Source organism: Tenrec ecaudatus, chromosome 12 (assembly GCF_050624435.1).
Source record: "Tenrec ecaudatus isolate mTenEca1 chromosome 12, mTenEca1.hap1, whole genome shotgun sequence".
Lineage (NCBI taxonomy): Eukaryota > Metazoa > Chordata > Mammalia > Afrosoricida > Tenrecidae > Tenrec > Tenrec ecaudatus.
Genome location: NC_134541.1, coordinates 115,559,466 through 115,575,556, shown reverse-complemented (window position 1 = coordinate 115,575,556; position 16,091 = coordinate 115,559,466). Strand labels below are relative to the sequence as shown.

Here is a 16,091-nt window from a genome sequence, read left to right as displayed (position 1 = left end):
CAACAAATGATCCAAAATCAGTGGCAAGCAAGGTGTAGGGGGCCTAGCAGGGCATGACCAAGGGTAATGTAACCGAGAGGAATTACTGAAACCCTAATGAAGGCTGAGCATGACAGTGGGACAAGAAAAAGTAAAAGGAAATAGAGGAAAGAGCTAGGAGGAAAATGGCATTTATAGAGGTCTAAATAAAGACATGTACATATATAAATATATATTTATATATGAGGATGAGGAAATAGATCTATGTGCATATATTTATAAGTTTAGTATTAAGGTAGCAGATGGACATTGGGCCTCCACTCAAGTGCTCTCTCAATGCAAGAATACTTTGTTCTATTAAACTGGCATTCCATGATGCTCACCTTCCTGACACAGTCACTAAAGACAAAGCGAGTGTATAAGCAAAGGTGGTGAAGAAAGCTGATGGAGCACAGCTATTAATAGATATAACATCTGGGGTCTTAAAGACTTGAAGGTAAACAAGTGACCACCTAGCTCAGAAGCAACAAAGCCCACATGGAAGAAGCATACGAGCCTTTGTGATCACGGTACTAAGGGATCAGTTATTAGGCATCAAAGAACAAAAATCATATCATTGTATGCCCACCTCCCCAATATGATTGCTGAAGACAAATGGGTGCATAAGCATAAGTGGTGAAGAAAGCTGATGATGCCCAGCTATCAAAATATATAGCATCTGGGGTCTTAAAGGCTTGAAGGTAAACGAGTAGCCATCTAGCTCAGAAATAACAAAGCCAACATGGAAGAAGCACACCAACCTTTGTGATCACAAAGTGTTGAAGGGATGAGGTACAGGCATCAAAGAACAAAAAATCATATCATTGTGAATGAGGGGGTGTAGGGAGTGGGGACCCAAAGCCTACCTGTAGGCAACTGGACATCCCCTTACAGAAGGGGAAGAGACGAGCCAGTCAGGGTGCAGTGTAGCAACAATGAAACATACAACTTTCCTCTAGTTCCTAAATGCTTCTTTCCCCCCGGACTATCATGATCCCAATTCTACCATACAAATCTGGCTACACTAGAGGATGGACAGTGGTATAGATAGGAACTGGAAACACAGGGAATCCAGAGTGGATGATCCCTTCAGGATCAGTAGAGAGAGTGGCAATACCAGGAGAGTGATGGGAGGGTGGGATAGAAAGGGGGAACTGATTACAAGGATCTACATATAACCTCCTCCCTGGAGGATGGACAACAGAAAAGTGGGTGAAGGCAGATGTCAGACAGTGTAAGATATGACAAAATAATAATTTATAAATTATCAAGGGTTCATGAGGGAGGAAGAAAAATGAGGAGCTGATGCCAGGGCCTTAAGTGGAGAGCAGATGCTTTAAGAATGATGAGGGCAACGAATGTACAAATGTGCTTAATGTATGGATTGTGATAAGCGTTGTATGATTTTTTAAAAGAGAAAAATAATTTAGACATGTGGAGATTTAATCTACCACAAAAAAATTCTGACAACCTCACCAGTAAGCAGCATCATAATAAATGGAGAAGAGGTCTAAAAAAATTAAATTAAATTAAATTAAAGCAGTGGAAGACCAACCCCTGTGATCAGTTGTTGATGGGATTAGGTATCAGGCAACAGAAGACCTAAAACAAACCATTTTACTGCAAACGAAAGGGGTTTGAATGGAGACCCAAAGCCCATCTGTAGACAATTGGACATCCCCTCACAGAAGGATCACAAGGAAGGGATGAGCCAGCCAGGGTGCAGTATAGCAGCAACAAAACACACAACATTCCTCTAGTTCAATGGTTATCAACCTTCCCAGTGCCATGACCCTTTCATACAGTTCCTCATGTTTTAGTGACCCCCAACCATAACATTATTTTCGTTGCTGCTTCCTCACTGTCATTTTGCTACTGTGATGAATCAGGTGACCCTGTGAAAGGGTCGTTTGACCCCCAAAGGGGTCACAACCCACAGGTTGAGAACCACTGCTCTAGTTCTTTAGTGCTCCCTCCACCACCACAACTATCATGACCCCAGTTCTATCTTACAAATCTGGCTAGACCATAGCATGTACACTGGTACAGGTAAGAGTTCTCAACACACAGAATCCAGGACCAATAAACCCCTTGGGACCAATAATGAGTAGTGATACCATGAGGGTAGGGGGAAGGTGGGGAAAGAAGAGGTGAAAGAAGGAACCGATTGCAATGACTGAAGTAAAAGGTCTCCATCCCCACAACCTTAGAAGGAGTAACAACAGAAATGCGAGTGAAGGGAGACAGTGGACGGTATAAGATATGAAAATAAAAATTATTTATATTTATCAAGGGTTCATGAGGGTGAGTGGTTGGGAGAGGAAGGGGGAGAAGGAGGAGCTGATACCAAGGGCTCAAGTAGAAAGAAAATGTTTAGAAAATAACAGTGGCAACATATGCATAAATGTACTTGATACAACTGTTAGTGAATTGTTATAAGAGCTGTGTGAGCCCCCAATAAAATTTTTTAAAATAAAAAAACAAAACAAACAAAAAGTGGAAACAATTTTAAATAACATAAATAAATAAGGGTGGAGGTCAGGGACAAAGAATGAGAGAGAAAGGAGATAAATTACTTAGTACGAGAATGTTTATAAAAGTTTTCTTGCTGAAGTTCTTCTGGAATCATCACCACATAGTATGACCACCACCAGATGGAAAAGTACCACAGAGATAAGATGATTTGAGAATGATGAGGGCAAAGAATGTACAGATGTGCTTTACACAATTGATATATGTATGGATTGTGATAAGAGTTGTATGAGCCTCTAATAAAATGCTTTGGAAAAAAAGAGACACAGCTGAGACTGAGCTGGGCTCCTGGTGGATTGCATAGATTCGTTCTGTCCGATTGGAGAAAGCTATCAATAAATTGGTCTTAAAATTAGGAATCAATTGCTTAAGGTTTGGTGCTGATACTTACTGCTGTTGGAGCCAGTCAGCCACAAATGGAATGGAGTAGAATTCTGTGAACAGCTCCTCTATCCGCTTTGGGTTATGACTGATGGTGGTGTCGCGTTTGATGGACAAGAAAACAATAAGCAAACATTCAAGTTAATTGCCGCCAGTCTACTTGGAAATTAACATGACCAAACCTGTAAGGTCACTAAATATTGGAAGAAATGAACAACTTACTTGTATAACCACTCTGTCAGGAAATCACAGGCAACAAATTTTGTTCTTTTCCTCTAAAGTGAGAAGAAGAGAGACTTAAATTACAAACTTCTTCACCCACACGTCTGAGTAGGACAAGGGGCAAGAGCGTAACTGAGTGCTGGTGTTAAATGAAATATGCCTAAGTCCTCTTCAGGTGTACAGGCACATCAACAATGGAAAAGATATTGCCACATCAGCGTGTTTTTAAAGCAGGCACTAAAAACTGAAAAGCTACATTGTTGTTAGGTGCCATCGAGTCAGCTCTGACGCTCAGCGACCCTAGGCACAACAGAGCGAAACACTGCATGGTCTTGGACCATCCTTGCAACTGTTCCTGTGTCTGGATGCATTGTTGCAGCCACAGTGTCAATCCTTTCTCTTTTTTGCTGCCCCTCCCCTGTACCAAGTGTGGTAGTGACAGAATCTCCTGTCAGCTTGAGGGTATTGAGAGTGAAGGGGTAGTGTCTAGCCTGTCAATCAGATCACAGCCTGATGATGCTTCCTTGTGGGTGTGGCTTTCTCATGAGGATTCTGGGAACTTCCTCTCTTGCTCCTGGGAAGCGGGCCATGCTCTCTCTCTGCTTCACCTTCCTGTTGACAAGCCACATAGAACCGTGCTGATGGCAGCCAGAGCTCTGGAGATGCGGCTACCACCATTGGATCCACAAGACTTTGCACCCACCAGCCTGTAATCTTCCTACATTTTCCATCATTGCATGTGACTTTGTGAGTCTGAAGGTGATTCATGGACCAATATCGGACTTATACGGCTAATATCAGACTTACAGAGTTGATCTGGACTGAGCTGGGATGTTTTCTTAATATACAATTACTCTTTGATAGAAAGCTTTCTTATACAGACATGAGTGTCTCTGGATTTGTTTCTCTAGTCAACCCAGACTAACACACCAAGCATGATGTCCTCCTCCGAGGACTGGTCTTTCCTGACAATATGTCCAAAGGACATAAGCTGAAGTCTTGTCATCCTTGCTTTTAAGGGGGTACTCTGGCTGGACTTCAAGACAGCTCAGTCGGTCCTGTTAGCAGTCCGAGGTACTTTCAATATTCTTTTCCACACCATAATTCAAAGGCATTGATTCTTCTTCGGTCTTCCTTACTAACGTTCACATGCATACATGAAAATGGAAAATGTCATGGCTGGGGTCAGGCACACTTTGTTCTCAAAGTAGCATCCTTGCTTTTAAATACTCTAAAGAGGTTTGTGCAGATTGATCTACTGCAACGTGTCTTTTGATCTGTCGACTGCTGTTTCCATGGACATTGATTGTGGATCGAAGCAAAACAAGATCCACGACCACCTCATCCGTTTCTCCATTTATCATGATGTTATCAATTAGGCCAGTGCTGAGTATTTTAGTCGTCTTAACCTTGAGTTGTCGTCCATATCAAAGGCTGTCATCCTTGATCTTCATCAGCCAGTGTTTCAAGGCCTCTTCACTTTCAGCAAGCAGGGTACACAGCAGATGCTTATTACATGGTTTTGGAACTGTTTCTGAAGGATTTTATTTAGACCCAGTTTCTCTGTTCTGAGTTATTATATTTAACACTTTCCATTCAAGCCCTCAGAACACCACGCCACCTTCAAATGTGAAAACCAAAGACCTGGGTGCCCTTGGTCGATTTACTCTGCCGGTTTGCCCACAGCTTGCAATCATCCCAGCCAGGCAACCATGTTTCCAAGCTTCCTGTTACTTCGAGGGCAGTCACATGACATGCCCATTTCTATTTCGTGGCAGAAGTGACTCAGTTCTTCTATGAGATAGAAATGGGTGTGTCTTAGAGGTTTCTGAGAAAGTTCTGTTCACCTGACACAGGTGCTAGACAAGTCCTTCTGCTTCTTTCCATTGGGACACAGATGTGAGACTAGAAGTGGAGCAGCATCTGTTAGCCAGGAGGCCAAAAGACACATTCTGCAGATGGTGGAACGCATCCCTGCAGATGGTACAGGGAGCCTGGGCTGGGATGTTTTCTTAATATACAATTACTTTTTGATAGAAAGCTTTCTTATACAGATATGAGTGTCTCTGGATTTGTTTTTCTAGTTAACCCAGACTAACACACCAAGCACCAACTGGTAAGTTCCTGAAGCCATTACACCAACTTGGGCCCATCCTACCTTGGACATCTTGTGAACTAAGGGAGAAATCAACTTCGTTGGTTTATTGCCACTATTTTTGAGATTTCATTACATGAATGAGATATGCCCTTAGGTGACAGCCAATAAGCTCAGAGGGAAAACAAACACAGGGTATTGGGGAGAAAGCATGCTGGCAATGGGAATGGGGTGGGTGTCAGGAATTCTGTTTTTAAATTCCACTTAAAGATTCTTCTTGTAGTCCAAACAGAGCCAGCTAATACCTTCTAGAGTTGTTATGGAAGCAGAGAAATGGAGGATCCTTGCTTTTCCTTTTAAGACTGCAGGGACAATGAACCAAGTCCTGGCTGCCACGTGGAGAGTGCTGTTCCGGAGTGAAGGCAATGCACAGAGCACTGGGAATCCTCTCTGTGCACCTTATTCTGCGCTGTGTCTCATGGCAGTAAGTTTGGCTCTGGAGATGAGTTAGACTCCTTTGGCCTCTAGTTGGGTACAGGGAATGAGAAGCCCTAGCAAGTGGTAGAGGGAGAGAGAAAGCACATGGCATATATCCCCCTGGCTTCTTTCTTTCCTGATGGATTATGGATTGGCAGGAGCTGGGTTTCTGTAGCACCGGGCACTGCTCCTCTCCTACAGTTAATGCACTCATCCGGTTGATAAAGTGAACCTTCCCTTGTCCTGCGGCCAGGACAGGGGAGGGCTTCCAGCTGTCGCAAGTCCTGAGTGCTGCATCGTCCTTTGCTGGTTTCTCATAACCGGGCTCACGTCTCTGTAAAAAGACCCCTTATTAGACGCCTCTTAATCAACCCTCTGAGTGGGCCTTTTGTTTCCTCCTGGAACCCTGGCCAACATGCAGAGGAAGCTGAGAGATGTGTTGATACCTCTGATTCAGCTACGCCTCAGTCTGGCACACACTGGATCGCCTAGTTGCGGAGACGAATAAACTCCCTTTTTTGGTTTAGCATCATAACAACAATAATAAATGTCTACCAAGTTCTTCTTTAGTCCCATCCCAGCTAGATTCTGACTCTACTATTAGGCCTTAAGCCACTAAGTCAGGTGTTTCCATTACATTCTCTCATTTAATCCTCATGGAAACAACCGTACAGGGTTGGCCCAGGTAAGAAAAGCTGAGGCTTTGAGAGGGTGAGTGCTTTGTTTAGTTAGGAAACGGAAGTCGGGTTTTGAACTCGGGTCTTCGTGTTCCCAGTCCTCTTTGCTACTTGGCGATCCATCTACCGTGTAAAAGGGAGATGCTGTGATAATCAGTTAGTATAGAATGGGCTTCATTTTTGTTTTAGGATACATATCATTTCGTATTTGTTTCAGTGTTATAAATTAGCTTATTTGGATAATAATTAAATAATACAGTTAACTCTGGTGCATTTTTCTGGTCTTAAATATAAAATTAACCTCCAATATGGGTATTCCTGTGTTAAAATGGGATTGTTTAGACATTGCTGGAGGCTGGGAAAGAGCAGTCTTTTTGGAGAAAGCAAAGAAAATGACTTAGATATCTAACCAAAAGTCATAAATGCTCCCATATGCTTTGATTCATTATTCCCCTTTTAAACATTTATTGTCGAGAAATAATTGAAGACAACAAGCAAAATGATATGAGGAGTAAAATGCTCACAGCAACATTAAATATAGGAGTAGCGGCAAACATTGAAAACTGCTCAATGACATTTTTTATTAACTTATGGGCTCACTGAGCAAAAGAATATAATGCTTCTGATATGAGGATAAGATAATGTAGCAGAAAATTATGTTCATCAACCAAGTCTACAAAGGACAGATACATAAGGGATGCAGTATTTCAAGATTTACAATGGCTGTACTAAGGAGGAAAAACACATGCAGTAAAAATAGTCACTAATAACACCCCCACTATTCTGGCAAAGCTGTAATACCAGGGGACAGGACTATACTTAGCGTTAGAAAGAGGGAAAGCAGGTTTTAGCTGGAGAAATTGGAAGCAATTTTGCGTATGTACCTATTAAGTGTATTAATGCATTTCACGCGGAGTGTCAAAGGGTTATCAAATCCTCCTTCTTCAGTATTAATGTGATTTTGATAACCAATTTTACATACTAGATTTGACTTTAATCAATGGTAACCATAGCTGACATATTCCAATGATTCTCACACCATATATAAAAGTAAAATCAAAATTAATTAAGAATCTAAATATCCAAACTAAAACCATAGCGTTTTTAATTGAGCAAGTAGGGGCGATGCTATAAGGGCGGTCCTAAGTAAGCCTAACTCTCAACAACAGATTATCTAAAACAGTAACAAAAGTACAATGAGGAAAAGACAAAGAAACAGGACCTCATAACAATTTTTAAAAACCTCTGTTCATCAAAAGCAAAGGCATTACCAAGAAAAAGTGAAAAGGTAAGCTAATGACTGGGAGAATCTCTTTGGAAACCATACATCTGACAAGAATCCCATTTTCCCACAATGGGAGTACTTACAGCGATAGAAGAATACGGAAGAGCGGCAGGATACAAGATCAACAAACACAAGTCGGTAGGTTTGCAGTACACATCGGACAGGACCATGGAAGAGGAGAGTATTGGTTGTTTCTACAGAATTGGAGTGTGCGTATGGACCCCACCATGATGTGCCAAACCAGGAGGGCAACATAACATGTGAAGGAATCCATGAAAAGACTGGACTACAGGGCCGGCCCAAACCAGAACTAGCCTGACCCCACCCTGGAAGTGTGTGCCGCAGAGAACGACACTAGAACTTCTGGTGGGTGAAAGAAACCAACCTACCATATCCAGACAGAGGCAAGCCAAGAAGGAAAAAGAGAAAGGGGCAGGTGGCCTAGACTCTACATGGACACACCAAGCCCAGAGGATGAGGTCCCTGCACGGAGCTGCTGGGGCACAGCGAGGACTGTGGGACTGGCAACAGCTCGAGACATGTTGTCCCCTCACTGGAGCAGATGGAGACAGGGGACAATAATGGGACACACGGTGGGGAGAGAGTAGGGGAATGGAGCACAACAGATCAGTAATTGGAGTAAAGCTGAGCCACAGAGCCCCTGAGGAGCCCCAAGAATAGTCTTCCAGCCCCGGGATCTCCCTCAGGGCCAGGGAGGAGGGCCTCATGGGGACCAGCCAACAGACCTTTTCCTCTTTTCTCTCATCTTTTTCTCTTCCCTTTTCTTTCTTCAACTGTAGGTTTTCCTATTGTTCCGACTAGGACATGGATGGGTTGCCTAATTATATGGGTTGGACCATGGGAAGGAAGTCCAGGGAGAAGGCATTGGGGTCAATGGCCCCAGAAGGTAGAGGAGGAAGGAGGAGGTGGGGAGAAGGGTGTGGTGAGCGGACGGCTCACCACAGGGGCACAACTAGGGAAAGGGAACCAGCATCTAGGAGAGGGTAGAGATCCTGTGAGTATCAGAGCAACACCAAGCTAGTGGAGAGGAAGCACTAAGAGGTGGAAGAAGGGGGAAACTGATGGAAGGGCAGGAGAAGGCCTCCCAGAAACGGAGGCAAGCTCTAGGAAGCAAAGGCATAGATAGGGAAATTAACAGAGGTGTGCATTTATGCAAATGTATTAATCCATAACAATAGTGGCATGGGCCTATGTACATATATTTATAAGGCAATACACTGAAGCTGCAGATGGGCCTTGCCCCCCCCACCGCCCCCATACCTCCCCTCAATACAAGAACACCTTGTTCTAACAAAATGGCATTCTATGATGCTCACACCCCTCCCCCCTTACACAATTGCTGAAGACAAAACAGGTGCATAAGCAGACTTGGTGAGGACAAAGGATGGTACCCAGCTATTAAAAGACATAGTGTCTGGGGTCTTAAAGGCTTGAAGTTAAACAAGCGGCCATCCAACAGTGAAGCTACAAGCCCACATGGAAGAGAACACCAGCCAGTGCAATCGTGAGGTGTCGAGAGTGGGTAACAGGCATCAGAAGATTCACAACAAACAGTACACAACAACAAAAAAATGCATTGGTGAAAATGGACGGGGTTGCAGAAGAGACCCAAAGCCTATCTATGGACAATGGAGCATCCCCCACTCAGAGGAGGGGGTGAGTCAGTCAGGTGCAGTAGAGCACTAATGGGTCACACAATATACCTCTGTTTCCAGGAGGCCTCCTCATACACACCCCACCCCACCCCCGCTATCACAACCTCAATGTTGTCTCCCAATCTAGACTAGACGGGAGTATGTACATAGTTATAGGCAAGAGATAAAACTCACAACACATGGAACCCAGGAACAGGAATGGGAATAGAGCTACCAAAACGGTAGGGGGACGTGGGGGAGAGGAAAGGGGGACACTGATCACAATGAATAGCACATAGCCACACATCCCCAGTCAGGGGGAAGAACAACAGGAACCAGGGGGAAGGGAGATGGCAGTCTGAGTGAGATTTGAAAATAATTAACAATCTACAATCTATCAGGGGGCCATGAAGGGAGGCAGGGGGGAGGAAGTAGAGAAAAAAAGGAGGACCTGATCCCAAGGGCTCAATGGAAAGTAAATGTCTAGAAAAGAATGATGGAATATACGTACTAATATTTTTGATATAATTGATGTATAGTTTGTAACAAGAGTTGTAAGAGCCCCCAATAAAATGGAAAATACGTAAATTCATTTTAAAAAAAGAATCCCATTTTATATATATGTTTGTCTGGTTTGACTAGAGAAACAAATCCAGAGACATTCATATGTATGTAAGAGATAATATAATAGAGCAATTGTATATTGAGAAAACACCCCAGCCCTGTCCAGATCAAGTCCATAAGTCCTATATGAGCCCATATGTCTGAACCAGTCTATAAATTTCTCTTCAGACTCACACAACACATGCAATGACTGCAAATTCAGGAAGCTCACTTGCCAGTGGGTGGAACGTCTTGTGGATTCAGTGGCAGTGGAAGCATCTCAGCTCTGGCGTGGGTCTCCATGTGGCTCCTCCAGGGTTCAGCTCTAGGATCCTGGCTCAATCGGCACAGCCCCATGTAATTTGTCAACAGGAATGTCTCCCAGGGAGCATGTCAAAGCCGAGAGTTTATCTGGCTTCCATTTATCTCCTTTGTGCCTCCAAATGAGGTCATCATGCTGTGCCCTGACTGACAGGCTAGACTCCACTCCTTTGTAAGTTGACAGGCGATTATGTAACTGCCACTATATGCATATAAATCTTATAACCTGTATATATTTATGTACAACTTTTACAATTTAACAACAAAAAGACAAATCACCATAAAATGAGCAAAGAACTTGAATATACATTTCATCAAAGAGGCTATTCAACTGGCCACCAAACACAAGAAGAGATGCTCAGTCAGCGCCATGAGCCAACAGTAGGATGCAAATCACAAGCACACTGTGCTATCATCTCACTCCCACTAGGATGGTTAAAACTGGGGGGAAGAAAATAACAAGTGTTGGCAAGAACTTGAGGAAAGTAGACCCTGTATGTGTTGGTGGCGGGACTGTTGGTGTAGAAAACAACGTGGTGGTTCTACACAAGCTAAACATAGAGCTACCAATGACCCAGCAGTTCCACTCCTCCGTATATATCCCCAAATCTTACAAGCAGAAACTCAGGAAGATAGATGTACACCAGTGTTCATCACAGCACTATTCACAGTAGCCAAAAGGTGGAAGCAGTTGAATGCCCATCAACGAATGAATGGTTAAATAGACTGGGGTGTACACATACAATGGGATACTGCTCAGCTGGGAGCAGAAATGGCATCTTGGAACTAGTCACGACACGGGTGCAGCTAGAAGACAGCATGCTGAATGCAGTACATCCATCACAAAAGGGCAAATATCATGTGATCTCACTTAAACGAAAAGATACGAAAAGGCAAATGAATACAGAGCTAAATTTATTAGCGGTTCCTAGGGGTCAGTGGGGATGGGGATGGGGATGGCAACATTGCAATGATTAAGGGTAGGGTTGTCATGGCTGTCAGTGAGTTGTACACCTGTGTCAGTGAGTTGAATTGGCAAGAGTAGAGCAGGTACAACAGCAATGAGTAGTTGCTGAGGGGGCTTATTGACAAGCTAAAACTTGATGGGATTTGGTTTCTTGGTCTGAAGGCTCAGGGTCATGGGTTCATGACACATCCAGCTAATTGGCCTAATAACATGTTTGCCGCGTCTATTCTACCTCTTGGTTTTCAATTTGCAATGCCTAGGGCAGGGGTCCTCAAACTGTGGCCCACGGGTCACATGCGGCCCGCTGAGGACATTTATCCGGCCTGCCGGGTGTTTTTGTCCCGTTTTGATTTTTACTTCAAAATAAGGTATGTGCAGTGTGCATAGGGATTTGTTCGTAGTTTTTTTAAAAACTACAGTCCGGCCCTCCAACGGGTCTGAGGGACAGTGAACTGGCCCCCTGTTTAAAAAGCTTGAGGACCCCTGGCCCAGGGTCTCAGGAACTTGAAAATAAGTCTTCCAAGGCACAACCATTGGTTTCTGATGACCTGGAACAACAGAAGAAGAGAGCTAGGGAAAAGAAAACACTGGAATCTGTGGCTCATTGCCTCCATACCAACTGGCTCCTCTGCCACAAGACCAGAAGACCTAGATGGTGCCAGGCTACTGTTACGGATCATTTCCATGAGAGAGTCTGTAGAGTTCCAATCCACAGGGGAAACATTTAGAACAGAATCTCAAAGTCCATCTCACAGATTCCAGACTTCCTGGGACCACGAAGGGGGAATGAAGCCCGGAAACAATTGCCCGGAGGTAATCTTTGATCTTAAATAGAAAAGATTCCCTGAAGTCCTCTTAAAACCAAGCAATGGTTCAGCTTAACTAGTGAAAGAAGGTCTGCCTTGAGCATTCAGCTTTTCTAAGAACTATCTATAAAGGATTAAATTGACAATAGCAACCTGAAAGATAGATGGGAACTCTGGGCAGCAATGAATTTATATGCACGAGGGAGGAACAGCTCAGAAGAGGAGGATGTACATGTGCACATGCTGTACAATGTGAAGAAACTGTTGAACGGGTATGAGTTTAGCAGTACATAACAACAAGAGAGAATTTATATAAGGAAAAATACAAGAAACCGGGTGTAGGGTATAAGAAAATTAACTTCACAATCGTTCAATAGATCGAAAACTGTTCTAACATTAAATTTTATTTTAAAAACCAAATCGCCTCCTGGACTACCTAATGAGGTCTCCTAAGTCTGCCTTGCAACCTTGGGGTCTCTTTCATAAGTCATCTGGAGCCACAATAAGAAAATACTTGCCCAACAATGTAAATGTGTCACTAGCAGGGACTGCTGTATACAAATCCACACAATCAGGCAATTGTAGCAGGGCAGTGTTTCTCTCTAGTCCTACAAAAGATGTTTTGTTCCCTTGGCATTCACTGAGCCTCTTGGTGGCAAAGATTCCTTTCCGATGGGAATGTGCCTTGACTGACTCCATTAAAGAGCCTTTAAAAATCGCCACATGGTCTGCTGTATGAAGGTCATACAGCGCAATTCAATCACTTTTGATGTAAAGAAATGACATGGAAGAAATTGTGTTTTCCTTCTGTTCTAGGCGAGCAGGGACGTGCCGCGCATACTCAAACACGCGGAACAGTGGGGACATTGTTCAGCTGTTGTTTCGTTTAAAAATTATCTGCTGGGGAGCTGAAAGAGAGCCTCGGGAGCAAATGAAAAGTTGTGGCGAGTGAAGAGATAAGAGAGGAAGTAATCGAGAGACAAATGAAAGGGGGAGACAAACTGGCTGTGGGCACCTGGGCCTGAGTCCCCGGGACAAATACCCTGAGCTCGGGGCTGTTCAGCGTACAGATGCGCACGTTTGGGCGAGCAGAGGAAACAGGTGATCTCAAACAAAGTTACCAAGTCCCTTATTATTATTATTTTAAATGTAGAATCAAAGGGGGGGGGGAACTAAACGTCAAAGAATGAGTGGTGAGCATGTATCCACAACTTACTTTGAAATAATAAGACTGAATCAAATACAGCAAAGTGCGAGCTATAGAATCTAGGCATTGGCTAGGTGGGCATTCCCTGCTAAACTTCCCATTCTTCTATCAACTTGAAATTGCTTCTAGAAAAATTTTGGGGGAGGAGCAAGCAAAGAGCATTATGAAAGACTCCAGGGTCAAAGAGAGAAAAGACGTCTAGATGTTTATTGGGGTTCAATCCAAATGTGTAGATTTTCAGGTCTGTAACAGGCTCAGGCACTGAAGACCAAGAAGGGAAACAGTGAACCCTGGAAAGTAACCATTTCTCTCTGTGTGGACACAGACAATCCCACCCTCGGTAAAAAAAGGCATGAGAAGCCAACGCTGTGCTGTTTAGGGGAGTAGAGTGCCTCTCAGAGGGGCCCAGGCTGTGTTGGGTGAGATGCTTTAGGTTTGCAAGCTATAGAAATCCACTCAGGTTACCCTGGTTACTAGGGGTGTATAGGTCAGGCTGAAGACAGTGATGGCTCAGGAGAATCCCTGCCTTGCTTGTGGGAGACCTGGTTTCCATTCCTGACTGATGCACCTCAAGCACAGCCAGGACTTGTCAGAAGCGGTGCTGTGATGCAGAACAGTCTCTTCTAAACCAAGGAAGACTGGGAAGAAATGACCGATTTTATATATATATATAATTAATAATTTAATTTTAATATATCTATATAGAGCATTATCTATTGGATATATATGCATATGTAATAAGGAAGAAGACAGACTTTGGATTTCCACCTAAATCATACCTCAGTTCAAGAACAGTTTCTTCTAACAAGGTGGGCCAGTGTATATTATTCACCTTCCTGACATGATTGCTGAAGACAAAATGAGTGCATAAGCAAATGTGATCAAGAAAGCTGATGGTGCCTGGCTGTCAAAAGGTGTAACGTCTGAGATCTTAAAGGCTTGCAATTAAACAAGTGACTATCTGGTAAGGAAGCAACAAAGTCCACATGAAAGAAGTACAGAAACCTCTGCGATCACGAAGTGTTGACGGGAAGAGGTATCAGATGTTCAGAAATATGAAACCAACTCTATATGAAGGGCTGTGGATGCAGTCGAGACCCAACGCTCATCTGCAAAGTAATTGGACAGTCCCTATCAGAAGAGCCATGGGGAAGCGGCAATAAATCCAGGGTGCACCATGGCACTGATCAACCACATAAATATCCTCTAGTTACTCAATATTTCTTCCCCTACTGTCAAGGTATTGTTTTACCTCATTAATCATGTTAGATTCACGTATGCTCATTTGTATATGCAAAATGTTCAGTACGTGAAAGTTAATGTAGATACCTATTCAGAAAGAGTTAACTGGAGTAACGGTTCCCTGAGGGTGGCGGAAGATGGTGGGGGAGGGAGGAAAAGCACTGATGATTACGTAACTCCTCTCAGGGGACTGAACAACAGAACTGAGAATTGTATGTAAACAGTTACATTGGACTGTGCAAGATACGTCAATAAAACTATGATTTTAAAATGTCTTTTTTTTAAAAAGACGGTTAGACCTACTACCTTCTACCACGTGGCTTACTGTAAGACTAGATGTGGGGGGCAGGTGGAGACAAGAATCCTTTCCACCAGTGGCGGAGGCAGGTCTCAGGAAGAGCTGGGCAAGGGTTCTCAGCTGCTTAGGACCCAGGAGAGGCCCGAGGCACCCGCCAGCCTCTGGTAGTAAACTATTCCACTTCTGGTTCTTTGTGGAACTCAGCTTTCTTTCTGGGGCTTCTTTCTCTGCTCGCTGTTTCTTTTTCTGCTCGTCTGCCCTCGTGGTTCCTGTCCCTCCTCTCCTTGAAGGCTTCTACTAGCTCATTGCGTTTAAAGCTTTCCCCTGACCTCGAGAAGTCTCCCCCCTTAAGCCCACCTATTCTCTCTGTATGTCCCACAACTCCTCGAAAAGGAGAATGGGTCGGGCCGGAGCTGAAGCCGGTTATACATGGCGGCCCTGCTGGGCAGAGCAATTGTACCTGGCCACTTCATAGCCACTTCCCATCCCAAGGTGGCTGCCCAGAGGACCTGGCACGTATTCCTGGTTGAATCACTTGTGGCCAAAGTGATGCAGGAAAGTACAGGGCATGGCGGGTGCTGAGGAGCTACGGGGTATGGTCATGGCAGACACTTCAAACACCACAGACTTCTCTCCAGCAGAAACTCGAGAATACTCCGACATGACAAAACTGATTGAGAACTATGACACTAAAAATGACCAAACATATGACTTTACCTGGATCCCAAAATATTGCGCACACCAAATTTCAAAATTCCACCTTTTTAACGTTAAAAATTAGAAAAATAATAATTCTCAATCAAATCATACGTAACTCCCAACACCAAGGAAAAATAATAATTCTCCAAAGGAGCTCACAGTATATGTTAAGAACACAAAACATGGCCTGAGATTTTGATATTCAGGGCACAGACAGATGCATTCATTTCTAAAAGCATTCTTGATTAAAAGGAGTAACGTTAAGTAATCTATTTTTCCCCACTCCTTACAATGTCACTTTTAGACAAAATCCACTGGCATCTCTGATTTTCTAACACTGCCTAGGGCCCTTGCTCGTTTACAACGATATTGAGGCATCTGACTTGAAAAACAACTCTAATAACTGACTCGTAGCTGGGCAAGAACTGTAAAAAAGCGGGGAAAGAGGGCTCGTTTGCTGAATTATTCATAGTTGTGAATTTTCATGTCATGAGATCATCAACGACCTTGTCAGGAGTTAGCACTCTTCCCCTGATAGCAACTATTGTTTACAATCGTCCTCGTTGTGATGGAATTCGATGAGTAACTAAAAGTCGAGAGACACTT

The 16,091-nt window shown here is 43.6% G+C and overlaps 1 protein-coding gene across 5 annotated transcripts in view; it reads right to left on the bottom strand.

The window, feature by feature from the left end:
• The window catches only part of IQCK (IQ motif containing K), a 133,785-nt gene that overhangs the window by 76,502 nt on the left and 41,192 nt on the right, over window positions 1–16,091 (bottom strand). For all 5 annotated transcript variants that reach the window (XM_075564586.1, XM_075564582.1, XM_075564583.1 and 2 more), the window contains 2 exons: window positions 3,154–3,206; window positions 2,942–3,019 (listed from right to left, as the gene is read on the bottom strand). In XM_075564586.1, coding sequence (XP_075420701.1) covers window positions 2,942–3,019; window positions 3,154–3,206 — 131 coding nt within the window. The remainder of the gene's footprint in view (window positions 1–2,941; window positions 3,020–3,153; window positions 3,207–16,091) is intronic.